General features: G+C 34.8%; 3 protein-coding genes across 3 annotated transcripts in view; all 3 read right to left on the bottom strand.

Moving 5' to 3' along the window:
• The window catches only part of LOC132118427 (homeobox protein Hox-C10a-like), a 103086-nt gene that overhangs the window by 8453 nt on the left and 74016 nt on the right, over positions 1-20617 (bottom strand). The window lies entirely within an intron of this gene.
• LOC132118428 (homeobox protein Hox-C11a) lies at positions 241-3733 on the bottom strand. The gene is made up of 2 exons (XM_059528264.1): positions 2511-3733; positions 241-1295 (listed from the first exon to the last, which is right to left on the bottom strand). The coding sequence occupies exons 1-2, from the start codon at positions 3208-3210 to the stop codon at positions 1063-1065; spliced, it is 933 nt and encodes a 310-aa protein (XP_059384247.1). The 5' UTR covers positions 3211-3733; the 3' UTR covers positions 241-1062.
• LOC132118431 (homeobox protein Hox-C12a-like) lies at positions 11394-15155 on the bottom strand. Its single transcript, XM_059528266.1, has 2 exons — positions 14256-15155; positions 11394-13468 (listed from the first exon to the last, which is right to left on the bottom strand). Exons 1-2 carry the CDS (start codon positions 14839-14841, stop codon positions 13230-13232), a joined length of 825 nt encoding a protein of 274 aa, XP_059384249.1. The 5' UTR covers positions 14842-15155; the 3' UTR covers positions 11394-13229.

Genomic DNA, 20617 nt, shown 5'->3' with positions numbered 1-20617 from the left:
TTTAACATTCCTAAAATTCTGCTAAAATAAACTCTAAATATTAAACACATTTATTAGCCAGTTTTAATTGCAAAACAACAACAGCTTAATATTAATAGACTTGAACTAACTTGTGAGAGGGAGACGACGAACTGGGAGAGATAGAGCAAGAGAGAGATAGAGAGTTTTCATTACTTGGCAGTGGTCAGTTTATTATATCTTCTCCTAGATCTCTGTTTTCACTGCAGTGTTGTTATACACATTTTACTTCACCATAGATTACCTTATGATTTTTTATTAAATCAAGTCACAATTGACATATCAGTTTACCTTTATTTGTGTTTATTTTTGGATTAATATGTAGTACACAGGCCAAATCGGATCGCTGAGCTATCCCTCCGAACTAAATGAGAACTCTGGGCGTACATCAAATAATTTAAATAATCGAACGACAAAGCTCACAAGGCTGTAAATGCAATGTAAAGAAAAATAGCAGCAGGGATAGGATGAGGATACTCAAAATAACATTATATTTACATTCACGAATGCACAATGCATAATCTCTGTACAAGGAATACAATATTACAGACTGTACAAGTCACAGTTCTAAATGGTGAAAACAAAAAAAAAAGTATGACATCTCCAGATTCGAACCAGAGTCGAGTGTATGTGTTTTAATGTACATATATACAACCATAAAATGATAGAGGGTACAATTTTATAATATATTATAGTATATATAAAGCTATTTTGTGACTATTTTCAAAGTGAAGATTTTAAACATTTCACTTAAAAGATGTCACATACATATAAAAAAAACAAAACAAAACAAAAACACTAAACTTGTTAGGTATACCTTTTAGATTGTGAATCACAGACTAGAAATGCCGGTTTAATTTGACATTAAGCAAATTTGCATTTTTTCTTTCCCAACCTCAGCCATTACAATCAAACAAGGCTAACAGTTTTTAGTACTGCTGCTGGCCGTAACAAACACATTTTCTAATGATTTAATTACCTTAATGGGCATTTTTTATTTTAGTTTGCAGAGATATTAAATAAAAGGCAACACAATTTCAACAATCACAACAACGGATTCCCAGAGAAATACTGCAGGCGATCTCTGCTTAATTTCTTTTCTTTCATTCTACGATTTTGAAACCATATCTTGACTTGTCTGTCAGTAAGGTTTAACATTCTGGACAGCTGCAGCCTTTTCTCCTTGTTGATGTAAACGTTAAAGAAAAATTCTCGTTCCAGTTCACGAATCTGAAACTTGGAGTATGGACATCTCTTCTTTCTTGTGCGCGGGATACCTTGGGATAATCAAAAGAGACACTTTAAATAATCGCATTATAATTTTTTTTCTGCAATAACACAATGAGATATTTATAAATGCACAACACACACACACACACACACACACACATATATATATATATGTGTGTAATTTGTTTTTTCCTGGAAGACGTATTTGTAATTTCCAGTGTGAGATTTCATCTAAGGTTACAGGTGTGAGGAAGCAGACCAAACTATGAATGCCACTCCGATGCAAAAACACTAATGTGGGTAAACAGTAGAAAAACCGTAAATATAGGCTTTTTAAAAACAAACTTTTTTAAAACAAACTCTGTAGAACCATAAACAAATAAAGTATTATCATTAGACATCAGGGAACTTTTTAGTTCTTGGAACTCTAAAGTAATTTTATTTACTGTATATGTATTTTCCCTATTTTTGTGTCATATTAATTAATAAATGTGTTTCGCAAATTATAGAACCCTTGACCTCATACACGTAATATGTTCTTTTTTTATTTTTATTATTATTATTCTTTTTTTTAAAAGCGCCGCAATGACAAAACAGCAAAAATCTCAAATATTCATTTGTGCTTACTGAAAGGTAATAACGGCAGTTCTGATTGCCTTCATGATTATGCTACTTTTAGGCAAACTTTACATTGCAACATATTTCCAAATGTTGAAATTCCTCTTTAAAAATGATTTAATTTATAGATAAATAGCTAGATATAGAGACAGATCTGACAGTCATTAGCACCGGGCAAGCACTAACACTGAATGGCCATTGACTATGTTGGCTACTTGAACCCCACGGTAACTCAAGTCACAGCACGTTTAAGAGCTAATAAGGACTTAGCTAGTTTACATTCACGCTGCTAAAACAAAATTCACAGTATGTCAAAAGTAATGTTCTGCCCAATTGGTTTTCATCCCCGACAGCTAAACGAGAAAATCCCTTGCAATGCTCAACGCAAGTTCATGATCAAAGTTAGCATTTGTCACAATAGCGCGCTCTTAAAATTTCACAGACTCTGGAATAGTATCGTCTGTGTATAACATCCTCTTTTTTCAAAGCGCTTTCCCATCGTAAAAATTCTTTTCGTTGGAGGAAAGAGCTTTGTAGGTTATAATAAAATCCTTTGAATGCTTATAAAACTCCACATAAAATCTGACCGACAAAACACCGGGCTAGTCCCTTAACCTTTCCCCATTTACAGTTTCGGTACCTACTCGAATGGCTGCTCTTGCTTGCGTTGCCGTCCTTAGTAGCTGCTGAAGTGCACGAGCCCGAATTTGTATGTTCCTCATCATCTTCTGCGTCCTTTTCCGGCTCTTGCGCTGCGGAAACAGCTGTGGGTTGCTGGGACGAAGTCTCTAATTTGTTCATCTCGCTCTTTTGTAAACAATGTTCTGACTGATTGTCCGTGCTACAATAGGCGGTTTCAAAAAAGCGGTCGAAACCTTGAGGGAGCACGTTGTTTTTCCCTACGCCGGTGTAGAAACCAGTGGACGGGTGGCTAGAGCTCGGATGATGTTGGTGGTGGTGGTGGTGGTGGTGGCTGTACACACTCTCGTTTTTCATGAGCATTTCTGTCATGGTGGATGGCGGAAGACAGTCTCTGTGCACCAGATCTTCTCCTGAGTAGCACGATGCATAGTTGGTTCTGTGGTGCCACTTGCTGGAGGGGTCCAGACCATAGGAAACGTCTCGCACTGGTTGCACTTGAGATAGATTTGTGGAATAGGGGTATGTGATTTGTCGCGAGGGCCCCTGTGGAAGAAACGAAGAGACGGCGGAAAACTCGGGAACGTAGTAGGTGCAGCTGGGGAGGTAGATGTTTGAGGCACAGCCATTCCTGTCCCCAAACTCGGATGTCCGGTCCTTACGCGTCTGGGAGCAGAAGTTGCCCAGATTAACAGAGTTAAACATCTTTCTAGTCCGTACTACAGATATGATGTTTTGGATTCGAGCTGCAGAAGGAGAAAATTTGGGAAGGCGAGATGACGCGCAATCCGTCTAAGTCGCCCCGCAACACGTGATCGAAAGTAGATATTGTCATATATCAATTTGGAACACATGGATGCGTAGGAGTGGTTCAGCTGGGTAAGATCTGTGAGATTCAAACGATTGCTTTTCAAATCATGCAAGACAATGTAAAACAGTAACATCTTTTGGTTTTGAAAAAGAACGAAGAGATGTATTATCTGTTTATGTGTATGTGTGTTGGAGCCTCTGAGTAGCCTATCGCTGATTTTACTAGTCTGAGAAAACACACATTGTTTTCATGTATATCGCAGCAGTGTCTTTCGCATGTAACCAAACTATTAAAACTTTAAAAGAACGATTGTTAAATATGACTGGTATGATTTATTATTGTGTTGTTGTGTTGATTGCTGCATTGCTTATTTTCAAGGGTCGAGTTTTACCGCATTGTCAGGTTGCTTTTGTTCAAGTGCATAGAATTTTTATGACAATCCATGTCATATTATATATATATATATATATATATATATATATATATATATATATATATATATATATATAAACATATATGCTTTAAATACATAGAGCATATATGTTTATAGGCTACATGGTTTGATAAGCAAATGTGCTTTTGGAACTTGTGCAGAAAATTATCTATGAATCTACCCGGAAATGTCAGTCATTGCTTGTATGAACACAAAGTTAACACTGATCTATGTTTACGTTCGGATGTGGTTTAATTTTAAAATGGGAAAAAACTTTTCTCTTGGTTTTAATCAACGAAACAAAAAAAATGAGTGTGCTGAATGATGCTACCTATGATTCAAGATGCCTTTATCGTGAATGTAAAACACTGTTCGAATGAAACAAAATAAATAAATAAATACAATTATGTGAAATATACTATTGTGTTCGAACTTCCTTACACTTAAGCACCACACGTTTTCGCATTTAACATGTGTAAAGTACGTCAAATGATCTCTTGGATATTTTAAATCTCTGAGACCATTTTATGAGAGGCATCTGTTTAAGGCAAAACATGCTATCCAGTTTCAATATGTACCCTTCAGCTTCTATTAAACTAAGCCTAAAATGATTTGCTTTTTGCAACTGAATGTTGAAAATATTGCTTTTAATTTAAAAATATTTGTTAATATTAAAAGAACTATAGTAACTATCTGCATACTAACATTCTGCTAACATTGCAGGGCATGCTAAACTGCTCAAGTTTAAAACTAAATTATTTCGTGAAATAAACTATAATAATAATACAATTAATTCAGCATGTAGCACTCATTTAAAAATATTTATTTATTTTTAATTAACTATTAGTTCATGTTCAGATAGGCTATGTGCATGTCTAAAGATCTAATGACCGGTCAGGAAAACTTTTCACAAAGCATCGCATATAGGCTACTAATAACATACATACTATATTAGACTATTAAACTTCACCATTGTTTATCTTAACAATTGTTTTAATAGTTTGTCTTCAAAAAATATATATATATTTTTATAGGTCTATTATGTATTGAAAACAACTTTTAGAGTGTCCCTATTAACATATACAACCTATCACCGATAATGGAAAAAAAGTCATATCAGCTGTACTGGACGTCGCAACTAAAAAGTTAGCCTAGTTGTCTTTTTAAACCGCATTTGGCTTGAGGCTATCTGATCGCTGTTTTAGTTAAAGGTATGTGGCAACGACTATATGAGTCTCTGAACTGAGCCCTCTCAAAATTGACAAAAGGTTGGTGTGTAATATGCCTTCAACCAAGTACAAAGAAAGCAGACAGCTGCCCAGACCCAGCACTTGAATTTGACCACTAAAATTCTCACTGCGGCCGCCATAAAAGGCCTAACAGCGGGAAAGCAAGAAATGCTTTGTTCTACAGAAAACAAACAAAAGGTAAATAATTAAAACAGTCCGGCGCAATAAAATCTTTAACTAAAAATGACCGACGAAAGATGCATTCTGGTTTTAGTCATCCAGGTCTAAAAGTTATTTTAAAGAAGCTCAAACTATAGTAAACATATCCGTGTCACCTATTTGAGACAAAACACTATCGTGAAACCATTTTTAAACCGGAACAATATAAAATTTTTCCCCCATTCAGAGACGTATAGTCCTTCTGTCTAGTATAAACGTGTTAATGCCAGAAAGATTTGGCGAGATAACTAGTGATAACTAACATGTTCCCATTGTGTTAATGTTTGTTTCATACCAAAGTCCACACTTGAATTTCCGCATTGCGTAACAACAACAACAACTACTACTACTTAATCTGACGTATTTTGTACCTGACTTTGTCATCGTTGTTCATCAGAATATACATGCTTGTAAACTATTTCGATGCCATCATATAGCTTAAACATTATACAACTAGCTGTAGGACCCTGAAATCCAACAAAGGCGCGCCCTTTTCTTTCTCTAAACAAGCACTATATCCCCACAAATACTCTGCCCCTGCTGGAGATTTAGACAATTATGATTATTGTGATGTAGTTGTTGAATTGAAGGGGCAAGTTCAGCTGGAAAGAAAAGTTAGAAAGACGTTTAGAGTCTAGAGAGACCGGGGACAGAGGTGTTGTAAATGTTTGCCATTCTCCTCCTAAAAAACATCACCATGAAGAGCCGTGAGCTGTAAGACGTTGCCAATGGAATTTTTGCAATTTCAGTCTCAGATCTATAATTATAGAATTAATGATGGGAGTCGCTCATTATTGTTACTCAAACTAAAACGACGAGGCTCATTCTTTAGCATAGATATCTGGAGCAATAACCCGAGCGGAAAATCTCAGCAATTATTTGTCTGGTTGTCAGTTTCATTCGTGTATCAACACAAAATGCGTTGGCCTCATACCGATGGAACAGGGACAGAAAATGAAACATAATCAGTAGTCGTCATACATCAACGAGACCAAACAACAGTTGTAGGCAACACTCAAGGGCCCTTCAGTTTACCTCTAGGGCTAAAACCTCAGCAGGGCTAAAAAGGGAAACTGTGTAATAGCATTACTGTCCCCTCATGGCCTAGATAAATTTAATTGGATGTAAGTCGGGCTGTTAAACTCGCTCGTATGAGCTGTGAACAGATTCAAGCAACAACAAAAATGGCCCTTCTTTTTACGGAGGTCTTTGTAGTACTTAGCTGTAGAGCGTTATCACAGGCAACCAGTACCCAGTTTAATCAATTAGACATCTCAGTCATAGAAATCCTAGAAGTTTGTTACTCAAAATGTGAAGTTAAATAATGGACAAAAAAAAAAAAAAAAAACGAAGTATAGCATAATCTCTATTATATTGAGTGATTTTAATTAATTAGTTATTCGGGCTACACGTGATTAAAAAAATAACTTTAGCTACAATAGATATGGCTAACTGTGTACATTTCCGTGAAAAAAGAACAACCTTTCACACACCAGTCTTATAGGCCTAAAAAATAAAAAAATAAAAAAATAAAATAGTATTGTCTTTGCCGCATAAGAAGACCTTTTTTTTTTTAACATATATTAATACAGGATTGTATATACTGTTACACATAAATATTATTACTTTATGCAATTGTTTTCACATGTTTTCACATCCGACATTAAAATCCCAATTCTCGACTAATATAGTAGTCACGGACTTCTGCGTTTTGTTCGAATAATAATAAGAACAGAAGAAGTGATGTCTCCATTGTCTTGCTGATATCACGTAAATTATACATCAAAAAGAGACTTTCTTTCAATTTCAGATTAACAACTAACCAAACGCTCATTGTAACCATAAAAAATGGCACAGAAATTGCACAGAAAATGGGTGCATGATACATGTAGTAGAAAACCCTGTTTAAATATGCACCAATGTGCATTTATGTAGCTACTTATAATAATTTTCATTGTTAGTTACATCCCAAGTACATTATTTGGTCAAATGCACTTAAATGCAAAACTTGATGTAAAAATTGTAATGTAATGAAAAAATGTAATGTTATAAAAATGTAATAATCAGCAACTCCAAAATCAGCATTAGCTAGGCCTATGTCAAATAAACATATGGCTGTTTCCGTGGCTACGGCTCATTTAAGTGTAGCCGAGGCGCCTCAGCAAGCTGGAATTTCAGTATAATCCAGCAAATTCATATTTACCTTGTGCGAAAATGGCTTTAACATTTAGGTATTTTTGTCAAACACAAACACACACACACACACACACACACACACACACACACACACACATATATATGTATATGTATATACTTGTTTTACTTTTTGTCAAGAAACAAAAAAAGAGTTGAAAATATTTAGTGAACGCATTCGTTTTTTTTTTTAAACAAATGTCACTCCAGTCACACTCCTTACATAATCTACCGAGATGTTTGCTTAATACATATTTAAATAATCAAACGGTTTCGCCGACCGTAAACTGAATGATATTTATTGCGGAAACCAGATTTCCACCCAATGGGAAATGGTGACAAGATAAAGGTATGTAGGCTACTCACAACAAAGTCTCTAATATGAAACCGCATGGCTGCTGCACAATTTTATTTGTAAGCAACATTGCAATTTTAAATAACATGCTCAGGGTGTGCCTGAAAGCAGAGCATTCACGCTAGTGGTGTCTTTCTTCATTTTTGGCATATAGTCTATGGCTTTTTTAAAGTGTTAAAGGCTACCCAACTACATTAGCAAAAATCACTAGTAAATATTTCCAGGACTTTACTCCGCATACTGGTGTATAGTTACATGAATATCTGGATATAAATTGTATAATTACTTTAAAGATGTATCCAGGTTTAGCATTCATTCAAAGGGTTGACACAATAAACATTGTAAATGCTTATATTCGCCCCGTTTACCAAATAATGAAACGTACTTAGAATAGTTTCCTTATGTATTAGGCTACATCCCAAGTAAATGGCTATTTATGGCAAAAGACTACGAAGCGGATGATTTCTTATATGTGTGATATAAATTTGTTAAACGAACTGTTGCATTTATAAAATGAGTTGAAATGTTTATGCACTCTCAACGAAATTATTACAAAAGATATTGTATCATTCAGTGTAATATCTTGGGTTTTTTAACTTCGTAGTAATGCTTGAATGTTGTCTACACCAACATTGGATACTTGGCTATATATGGGACACACTAACTTGACCTTCAATTTGTAAGTTGCTCCCGCCCACTAAGACAGGGCTAACGCAAGGGGTGGGATGGGAAAGAAGGCCCCAAACTTTGTATAAATAAGTCAAACCAATTGTTTGCAAATGAGAATATTTTCTTCCAAACTCAATACTTAGTTATGAAATATTAAGTTAAGTAACATTCTTTCAACAATTTTTTTCTTTCGCAGGACAACAGTTTTTTTTTTTTTTTTTTGCTCAGGTTGTATTGCAGATCAACGCATTACAATTAGTTTTTTTTAACTACTTAACAACACTACAAGAAAATAAGCTCTCATACTGGTTGAAGCAGGGATAAATTTAGTATACAAATGTAAACATCATACAGTTTTTATTTCGTAATCGCGGATTAAAAAGCAGGCATGCAATAAATAGGCTATATCATGGATCCTCAAATCTGACACACAAGATCCACTTTCCTGCAGAGTTTAGCTCTAACCCTAATCAAACACACCTGATCATGCTAATCAATATCTTCAAGATCATTAAAAAAAATCACAGGTAGGTTTGTTTGATCAGGGTTGGAGCTAAACTCAGCAGCGCACTGGCCCTCCAGGACAAGATTTGAGGAACCCTGGGCTATATGCTTTAGAGTTGTGGATTTTTTGACGTCGTGCAGTGGCTTTATAGAAAAATGTCCCATGGCTTTGGTAAAATGTATTTAAAGACTTGGTAAAAAGTTAAATGCTTAAAATGTTTTATAATTCAAAAGAAATCCAAAAAAAAACTGTAAAGAATGATTTTTATTTGTATATGAAAGATTAGGCTAACTGATCAAAGTTGACATAGCCGTGAGTGGCAATTAAACGACGATACATAATTAAAGTTAATAAAGTGAGTAAATAAAAATAGAATAAAAATAGATTTTTTTTATTCCAAACATCTTGTTTTTAAGTTAATAAGTGAAATAGGCAAATACCACATAGAGGGAAAAATAAGAAAAAGTGCAAAAATGGTATCGTTCCAACAGAATAAGAAATCTTATAATAAATATTAATATTTTAAGCAATATAAATTACAAATTACAATACAATTAGCAATTAATTTAGTAGATGAGTTTTTTAACATTAGCATTACCATTTTTGCACAATATAACTAATAAATGTGCGAATAACGGTTCGTTTTTAAGATCATTTTAATCAAATGAAATAAGCCTGAAAGAACGTCCTTTTTTCCAGTGCGGTTGCCTTTTGTTAGGCCAAGTCAATGTTCACCCTTATGAAACAAAAATATATAGCAGTATATTGGAAAATATCATGTAATATATTAGGCATATATTCTTATATATATTTATTTTTTTCCAATATATTGCAATATATTGAAAGCGGCAATCATTTGTATATTTTGCAATATATAATATAACATATGTATCATCAATATATTATTCAATGTATTCAAATATATAATATATTTGAAAATAAAAAGGGAAAATAATATATTACAATATATCACAATATATTTTAAGAAATATATTGGTAAATATATTTTCCTTTCGTAAGGGCATAAATGCAGAAGTAACCAAACCGTTGCATAAGCTAAATATTGAAGTTTCTAGCAGGTTAAGGCGAGCATATACACGTTTATATAGTGTTTAAAAAACTATTCATTGTCAATAAATATTTCTGTCTCAATTACTTAGTTACACGTAAACCCCCTTTCACAGACATGCACACATTCACAAACATGCGTCTAGTGCAAGCGAAGCCAGAAGGTCGTTCTCCAGACCACACGTCTGTGATAGGAGTAGGGGAGATCTAGAGCACTTAGTCAACTCACCATTATTTATATAGCTAGCGCTTTTTACGATGCAAATTGTGTCAAAGCAGCTTTACAGTATTAAATGGGGAAATAGTGTGTCGAAACAGTTTGTCTTTCTCCTCTGGCCAGACAAACCCAGTTTAAATCCAGGCTGCAGCAGATTCAGATTGTGAACCACTTAGTGAACCACATGACTACACAAGTTTTGAATGAAGGGCATTGAGGTGCTCAATGACCTCTGAGCCGGGGAGACGACTTGTCATAAACAGATTTGGCCAGTCTCAAAGTCAAAAGCGCCGCAAACACATAAAATGGCATTGTTACGATTCCAGCGCATTTGCTTGTAAGGAAGCCAATAGACTTGACACTAAGCTTTGGCTTTGGAACCATCTCTACCATAAGATCCGCTTTATTTCCATTCGACTAAATATTCAGTGATTCCATGTTGATTTAAATAGAAAATATCAAAAAAAAAAAAAAAACTATATAAAATAAAAAATCATAATATGTTACATATTACGATTGTTTTAACAATGTTTAACTCCTGATCAACATTAGATTACACGTTGGCCCTAAAACTCACTAAATTCCACTGCATTTTTTGTTAGCAATTTAAAGTAACCAAATAGTAATCAATGAGTAATCAAATGCTAATGTTCACACACTAGATATTTTTTGCACTGAACTAGGAAAATGCTGAAGCACTTTACGAAACGTCTTTAACTATCAACAGTTGCAAAACAGGGCAAGAAAATGATTACATGTCCTTGCAGTTAGTCCTCATGCATGGGCCCCTGTCTCGGCGTCTGTTCCATTTATCCACTAGGTGGATGTCTTTACCATTTTCAACATGGATAAAGCATATCAATACTGTTAGGCTACACTACATTTGACCATGCTGGCAAACATTCAAATTGCATTTCAGTTTTCTCTCGAGTGTTTCAACAGAATGTTTTATTTAGTGATATAATACTGAAATAAGTCAGAACCAATATGTTCATAAGGATATTGCCAAGCGCAATAATGTACATAAAATTCGTAATTACATTTGATTTTTCTAAAAACGGTAGTTTGAGTGCACGAGTTGGCTTTCCTGCTATTTAATGTAAAAATATTTTAACAATCTTAACAGACTCAAATACTAACACGCATATGGATTGCACAACACAGACATAAAGAAAAACGTAAATAAAAGTAAGTTTAAAGACTTTAATAATCAGAAACTGTGGGTTACACATATATGGATACATTCAGGAACTTGTAACATTATTTACAAGACATTTTTAATCGCAAGGTACAAACGAATGCGGCACTGGTGCATTCACAAATTTACACAGAACAACACAGAAAAATTATACATCATAGACAATTTCACAAAACAATCCAAAGGGGAGAAACGTGACGATATAGTTGCTGATGATGCCATTCATATAATTGTTTTTGTATTTTTTATAGATTCACTAAAATAGGATGTAAAGAAAATGCCACTCGTCGAACTCAGATCAATATCAGAAAATAACGTAGCACCGACTTATGCCAAATTCGCTATAATAATAATAATAATAATAATAATAATAATAAACTACAAACGAATAAGCTGTATTTAATGAAACCAACTTTTGACCACATTCTTGTCTGTATCTTTTCAACGTTCTTTTAAGTTTTTGATAAGGTGTTTTAAAATAAGACATGCGCCTTGTTGACAAAAAAAGTCGGAAAAACGTTTGCTTCTTTTTTTTTACCTTCTAACTACAGTCATTATAATCATGCAGCAAATATGAACTATTTCACTGTTATATGATTCCTGATCTGGATAAATAATGTTTCAAATAACACAATGGGTCCCGCTAATAAGCAAAACAAGCTCGTTAATATGGGATTTAAATCTGGTCTCTTCAGTATGATTGCTACTTCCATTACAATTATAAAATGACCTAATCTTTGTTTTAATTTATAATTGCGCGTCTTCTTAATATACTTGACCATGCATTTCTCTCCCAAAAGCACTGTTGTGAATTAATTAAGTAGACCTAAGCGAATATTTCCAAATAAAGCAGAACAAGGGACAAGCAATCGTTAATGGGAAATTTATGCTGTTAAAAATGCAAATATGACAGAGACATTTATAAAGATTTTCACTATATTATGGGTAAATATTTTGTTGGTTTGTGCGGCTTAGCTGCAGGCCTACCAATTTACACTTACAATACCAAGTTGCAGAAGTAATTTCCTAACATTTGTCAGAATGACATTTCACAGGCTAGATCAAAGTCTATTCATAAAAGCTGTTCTGTAATGGCAGTTTGGTTCTCAAGGGCCCAAGATATGAGTTGGGTCACTAACTTTGTGCCCGTGACCGTGAACGTGCCATAGAACACGTGGCGATGACTGCGGAACTGAGATAAGACGTTGATGGCTTAACGCTGCCCACGTTTCTTATTGACGAATACTGTGTTTGAACGGCACTTTCTTAGCGACAACTTGCAGAATATAAACATAGATGGGAGTTACGATCAGCTAAGGATTCTCATTATGACCAAGTTTGGCGTTTCAGTTTGTTTTATTGTATTTTTTCTAGCTTAGAACACTGATCATGGCAAGACTGTTATAATTCCAAAAAATTGGTTTTAACACTCCGACAATAAATATTAAGCGATCATTTCAGACTGATAAGAAAACATTTTGCTTGTCCGAAATGCTCTCTCACAGCTTATAACTAGTAGTTCATTACTTAATAAAGTGAGTGATGGCTTAGACAGCTTGTTACTTTCAAAACTAAAACATTCTCAGCTTGTACATGCCCAAAACTGCTGGACACGAACCCTCTTAAATAAACACCAGACCGAATAGTATAAGCAGACATCTGGAGCCATCATTTGGTCGCGTACCCCTATTATGTTTGAATTCTTATTCGTGATTCCTGAATGCGTCGTGGGGCAAGACTTTCAGAGTAAAATGGGCCAATGGTAGATTACCATTAACGTAATACTGTTGTTGGACTACCATTAAGCAATGTATATTTTGTGCCTCCTTAAAAGAAGGACAAAGCCTGCTCCCTTAGCAACAGTCTCTTTTTCTTCATCCGCCGATTTTGGAACCAAATCTTAACCTGTTGGTCGCTGAGATTGAGCCTGTCAGACAGCTCCCTACGTCGCTGCCGGGTGATGAACTCGTTCATCATGAACTCTCCCTCAAGCTCGGCCAGCTGCAGTTTGGAATAGGGCTTTCGCTTCTTGCGGGTCCGGGTGTGCATCGGGTACCACGGAGCACCTAGAGGAGGCAAAGTACAGGTCATCAGAGAGCTGCCAAAAAAAAAAAAAAAAAAACTTCTCCTAGTCCAGCACATCAAAATCTCTCAACTTCTCGATGCCACGTTAAATACAAATTTTTGGTGCACTTTGTGAGGCTGGTAACATGACAATTAGACGTGTTTCAATGACAATCTGAAGTGTAATGTAAACTGTCGATATGATTAATTTATCTGTTTACATAGAAGGATATGCCTTAGAAGGTTTTACTGTTCTAGTAAAATGTACATTAACGCAATAATTGACCCATTTGCAAGAACCATACCTATTTAGCGGTTTCAAGGCATATTAAATGACTTCTTGCTGCACGACAACGATATTAATTCAGTTTACGAGTCATTAAAAAACATCCCTTTTTTTCTGTCAGAGCAACTGCCATTTTACAAATCTCTTCTTCTTGTGAGGGCTGTAATAACGCGAGGGCTTTGGCAAAACGTATATTTAGCAACAATAACCAGTAAACAACGTCAAACATTGGCAACGGGATTGTTGAATTTTATGATGTTGTGTTTACTGGTTGTATAAATGACTGAGCGCTTAAACTGGTGAACGTGGAGCATTTTAGGGCAACCCCTAGTGGCCTTGAACAACCACGCAAGAACTATGCAGGAAAATCCTTGAGTTGCAAGTGAATGCCAAAATAAACGGTCATGCAAAAAAAAAAAAAAAAATGTGCTGAAGCAAGATATGAGTAATTGTACTATGTGCTTCTGTTGTCTTTCAGCTGTGATTAAATGCGTGGGACAAACCTCCTCCACTGGCGATATTGCTTGCGTGGTTTCCTTGCGATACCAGGGTTTGTGGGTCGCCTGCTGAAGCCTTTCCTCCTTCGTTTAGCACTGAAGTACTGGAGTCGGACTCCAAGGACTGACAGGATGGCGGGTCTTGGGTCAGATGCTCGGTGCCATATTCATACTTTGAGAAGGTGCCACTGTTGCTCATCCCATTGTGCATCCCGTGATCAGACGATACTGATGTATCTCTTGCTCGCTCCTCTCGTTTGAGGTTGTTGCTGTCTGAGCACGGCTCTCTGGTGCTGCTGGAATTGCCATAATAACACTTGCTTTCCTCCAGTCGGGTTATTTCACAGGATCGATTAAAAGAGGGGTTAATGGATACGGGACTGCTAAAGTAAGACTGAGGATATCCATTGCACGACTCCGATGGATTCCACGGGAGAGAGCAAACATTGTCCCTTCTAGGGTACGAGAGAGACGGTAGCCCCGCCAGCTGTCCCCCTGAGGCTCTAAAATTCGGGAAGTAAAACCTGTCTCCAGTGTGGATGTTTACCAAAGGTCCCACAAACCCAGGATTAAGAAGATTATGCTCGCCCATTTCCGCGGGCCAGACCAACAGCTTCTAGTTTATTGCAATCTGACATTTAACGTAGTTAAACCTGGAGGTGCACCTGATTGGTCATCTCCAAGTCACGTGCCGGAGCTTACTCGAACACTAGAAGGTACCACCCACTCGGTCCATTTCAGACAAAACAAAACACTAACTTCTGTATTACGGGTTTTATATGCTTTTTAAAAATACTATAAAATATCTTATTAAAAATGTAAAATCTTGTTTTTCTTTTCCCATAGCTCAAAGGTTCTAAACTGATCATCATCATTTACTTTCCTGTTTAGAAATATAGAGAAGTGTCACCAGCCTCGTTTAATCTTTATTACCTGGCAAAATAAATAAATAAAATGAAAATACATTCTTCCCAACACTGTTTTTTTTTTCTTTTTCTCGTTGAAGGTGAGGGTTCTTTCGACATTGTTTTCAAACAAATTACGGTTGAATTCAGTGTCATATAAAGATGTGATGTTCAACTTTTACAGGCTTGTTTTAAAGAAATACTGATGCTCAGTGCTGAACTCCACTCATATTTACTGTAGTGGGGTCAGCAGGTTGAAACCATTGGCTGCGTAAAAGAAGATGATATTCTATAAGATTTTTTTAAGACCGTAGCCTATAGTTTAGATAATATGCTCCTCACATGAACAACTTTAACAGATACATCCTATAAATACACGCAGTCAAACTCATGGCGGATTGTTACACATCTCGCAATTCTTTTATTTGAATTTTACAAGCTGGCATAGGGCATTAAAATAATTTTGCCGCTCCAAATACACCACACTAGATCACATTAAATGATTTTTGATTGTAAATATATAAAGCACACGCAATTTTTCCTCATATCAACTGCAACGGAGTGCCATTGTCACGTGTATATTAAGAACATAATGAAGCTATGAAATAAACATTATTATGACAAAAGGACAATAATAACAGTACGCACTAAAACCTTTGTCTCCAACCAACCTTGTCTCACATTTGAGTGTGTTCGTAACGCAAAATTTATATTATGCCTATTCAGTGTTTGTCTAATCTTTTGGACCTTAAGTTTTTTAAATAGTATATTCCCCATTGTATTAATTATAAATAAATGTAAATAAATAAATAAAATAATTTTTAATGCTACCTTTTAATCTTTGTGTATTTAGTGTCACAAAGGCTTGTTTTGAATTATATCCTTTTTTAATCTAAAATCTGAATTGAAGTTAAAGGTTTATAGATGTGGATACAGTTGTCAATATATATATATATATATATATATATATATATATATATATAAACAGATTGATGTCTATTCCTTCATAACTTTTTTAACAACTGGTTTATTTACACATTTTGCGTAGCCATTTGAGCACGTTCATGCTGACATATATTTGTAACTGAGCAAATTATGTGTGCATTCTTCGTTCACTTTAATAATTAAAATTTCCCTTTTTTATTGCAGGAGTCGTTGAGCAGCAGTAACTTTACGTTTGCTGCCAATCTACAACTTGTGTCAGTGTATCTATGTTGGCGTGATCGTAATTATTATCGTGGCCAACTTATTTATTTTTGTTTCTTCGGCTTTGAAAGAAACCGACAAAAGCAAAAATAACCACAAACAGCTTCATTAATGGCGATGGGTATCTAGACCATAAATACAAAGATACTGCCTTTAGGAAATCCGGTGTTCAAATATTGACGTAACACCTAAAGAAACTCAAAACAACTAAAAGACTACAAATGCTGTCCTCTAAATTGTCAAAGAATTATTACATCAAAATTGTTGTCACACATGTGCATGTTTTACGGCTAGAGCACTCCATACCAGAACCAGATTCATGTAACCAATAAACATATACGCAACACTCCGTCTATATATATTTTAAATTCATTCAGATATTTTACTGAAATATCAGGACATTTGTGTGTTAAATGTAATCACCAAATAGGAAGCTAGAGACCAAAATTTTTTCTAGAAAACACTCATGCTAATTAATACACTAGTCAGTTATTAATACACAGATGCTATTTCTGATTAGTTGTAGTGAGAATATTTTATTATTTCCTACAAGAGCACAACAGAGAGTAAAGCAAGTTGTTGAGAGAGTTACTGGTTCTCCCTTGGAATGAATGGCATTTCAACAACTAAATTCAGCCACAGAAACATTCCACTCAAACAACCTATTTCTAAAATAATATCGCTTAAAAGTCACAGTAAAAAGATTACATTTTCTTACCGCTGGGATGGCCAAAGTTAAAATCTCCAAAATTTCTGGAAAATGGCTAAAATAGTTGTTAGTTCAAGGTCAGTGTCTAGTGCACTGTCTGCGCCGCTCTGAGATTGCTGTCTTGGAATCTCTTTTCCGTCCAGACAGGGCCATAGCGTAAACAAAGGCCTTTTTATTGTCTTTGATTTTGGAAGACAGGTTGGTTCACTGAAAGCCTTGCTGTGAACGTCGACCAATTTCTTAAAGGGAAAAAAATAACGTGCATTAAATGTGAATTAAATGCAAAATCCCAGGTGTGCAATACTTGAACTCATTTTAAAGACAAGGAAAATCTGATGATAGTTGGATATCGCAACAGACATTAAAAACTAATAATAGTACTACAGTAATAGTAAATTTAAATTATAATTTAATTAAATCGCAATTTTAAATAGAAACGTAGACTTATAGCTAGAGAAATAAACACACTACTGCTACGAAGCTTCCAGAAAAATTGTGTATGAACACACAAATAAGTGCTTGTGTTGGTATTGTTGAATAATTATGAGTTTACTACAATTACGTTTGCTTAAAATTTTACTATAATTAAGTCTGCTTAAATTAAGTCGATAGTTGAAATTGAGTGTAAAGAAGAAAACAACGGTAAATGGTTAAATTAATGTTTGAGAAACACTTAGCATACGGCGTTTGAAAATTGCAACAACAAAAAAGTTTGCCTATTTTTCTAGATACATTATTAGTTTGTTTATTTTTCAGTAACTATGGAGTTTTATACTTCGAGCTGGGGATATTTGAAGTTAAAGAGAGACAAAAGAAAAACATTTGAGAAACGACAAACCTGGGTCATATTTTATATGCATTTATAATATCTATACTATATATTATATAGCGTTCTATAAAATAATAAATATATATTATATACAGTTGGGTATTCAATCAGTAGGCTACATTTATATATTTCAATGAACAACCTATCCTAACTATTCAATTCAATGTGTGTCCACTATTCTTACCATGTCTTTCCATGAACACTAGCAAATTCTTCTAATATAAGTCTATATATTAAGCTACATATTAGTAGTTTATTAGTTACCCTTATCTTAGATTAAACACACGTATCCTATAAGAGGACGTGAGCCAGACACAAACTGTTTACATAAAGACCGGTGCAAAGCATGTGTCTTCGTGCTGAATCTACACTGCTCACTTCCTGATATTTCCACCATACGCCACCAGAGGTTATCAGACCCCCTTTCTCCTCAACACACAGCGCTCTCTCCTCGCATTCCAGCTGGTCTGTTTAGAAACGGTGAATAAAAAAAAGCTAACGTGAGCTCGTGTGTTTGGCTGAACGGGCCTTTCGCATTAAACATATTATTTAAGCAGCACATTGATCGAAACCCTATAGTTCTGATCGTTTATTTCTATATTTATTGTTCGAAGATCCCAGCATGAATAACTTAAAGAAACGCGCCACCAGAAATTAACTAGCTTTAAAAATGCGTATACTTTTTATCTTAATGTATACGCAAGTGTTTAAATAAATTTCAGTGATCTAAGAGAATATGTTTAGGGGCTTATTATTGCAACACACACACACACACACACACACACACACACACACACACACACACACACACACATATATATATATATATATATATATATATATATATATTTGGGGATATACAATTTAATAAAAAAAAAAATGCAGTGATAATCAGTAATACACGACAAAAATTTGCAAATTTACGTATTCGACTTCTATATTACAATACTACAATTTGTCCAATGCAAAATCAGAAACTAATATTAATAGCTATAGTCAAAACAATAAAACTATTTCTATAATATTAATATTAGTAAAATGATGCGAAACAAAACAAAGCTATCAACACAGGTTTAAACTAAACCATTCACAGCTAATAATGAGAAATACTGTCTTTTAATCTAGTTAATCATTTGTAGTCTGACTTTAGAAATCCAACAATTTAATTACTTTTATTTACTTTTGTTTGTTTGTTTACAGAGAGCATAAAATTATGATATTTTTACATTATGCAATAAATGAACGAAAACAAGGCCATTGGGAAAATCCTAAAGGGTGTTGTATTTGTGAATGTGGTGGAAAAAAAAAACATTGCGAGGATGTTCTGTTTTCTCTTTCCCTCGCATTGCTCATAATAGATCTATGCATATTTTGAATAGGCCTTGCGCCTAACCAGACGAAAGAAATGTTAGTTTGACCGAGCAAGTGCATCAATATGAGATCATTAAATAAATGCACACATTTATATATTCATAAATGATCTAAAACACCAAGGCATTGTGCATATTCACTACAAAAACAAAACAAAAAACAACAAGTATAAAACCATACCTTTTGACATGACGACGGACGCATCTTTTGATATTTGGGAGGAAGTACCCATCTTTTCTCATGCGCCTATGGAAATAAAACAAGATGTCATCTCTGTGAACAGTCTTTTGCAGACGTGAATGCACTACCTGCCTTCTTGGTCAATATAACCTACACCTCATGATGAGAAAATACAACCATTGGTGGTTTAAAAATTATACGGGCAAGGGTTCGCGGAAAAGAAAAAGCGGAGTGTTCGATGAAGTAAAATACGGGTGTACACAATGTACATTTTCACAATGACAAGGATATCGGATAATCAGAGCATTTTCCTTTTTTATGTATTTATGGTATGTCATTAACTCTCGCCGTCTAGACAGGGAAATAACACCTTGTTTGCCTGAAAACAAACCACGGGCAGTGGTGTCCAGCCCCTCTGTTTATTATTCACAAGACTCTGTGATGTCAAGGTCAAAGCGACTGCATAGTCATGGTCAAGGGTAACGCGAGATCACGTGACGGTAAAAACAGAAGCCTAACCATCATGCAGTCAACATGAAATCTCTCATTCCTCAAAGTAACCAACTTCTGCACAACACTGATAGCTGACTGATGGCAAAAAGTTTTAGCAGTAACCCGGGTTGTGCCTCTTACGTGTTACTGAGGAAATTCAAATTTCGTTAGTATACACCAAATTACAGAGTTTCTTATATCCACATAATATTTGCATTTCTTTCAGCGTTTCCTTAACATTAATGCATTTAGTACATTTAGACAAAGGCAAATTAACGATTATAGTCTGGTCTCGATTGGGGAAATATAGATGTGACCTTGGACCACAATATCAGTCATAAGGGTCAATTGTTCGAAAATGAGATTTACACATAATCTGAAATCTGAATAAATAAGATTTCCAATGATGAATGGTTTGTTGTGATAGGACAATATTTGGCCAAGATACATATATTGGGAAATCTGGAATCTGAGGGTGCAAAAAATAAATAAATAAATAAATAAATAAAGTTTCGATATATTTACAGTAGTAAATTTATAAAAAATATCTTAACGGATACTTAATGTTCTAATGATTTTTGGCATAAAAGAAAAATCAATTATTATGACCCATACAATGTATTTTTGGCTTTTGCTACAAATATACCCCAGCGACCTATGGTTTTGTGGTCTAGGG

This window comes from Carassius carassius, chromosome 37, assembly GCF_963082965.1.
Source record: "Carassius carassius chromosome 37, fCarCar2.1, whole genome shotgun sequence".
Classification (NCBI taxonomy): domain Eukaryota; kingdom Metazoa; phylum Chordata; class Actinopteri; order Cypriniformes; family Cyprinidae; genus Carassius; species Carassius carassius.
Note: the sequence above shows the minus strand (reverse complement) of the source record. Positions and strands in the feature narration are given on the sequence as shown.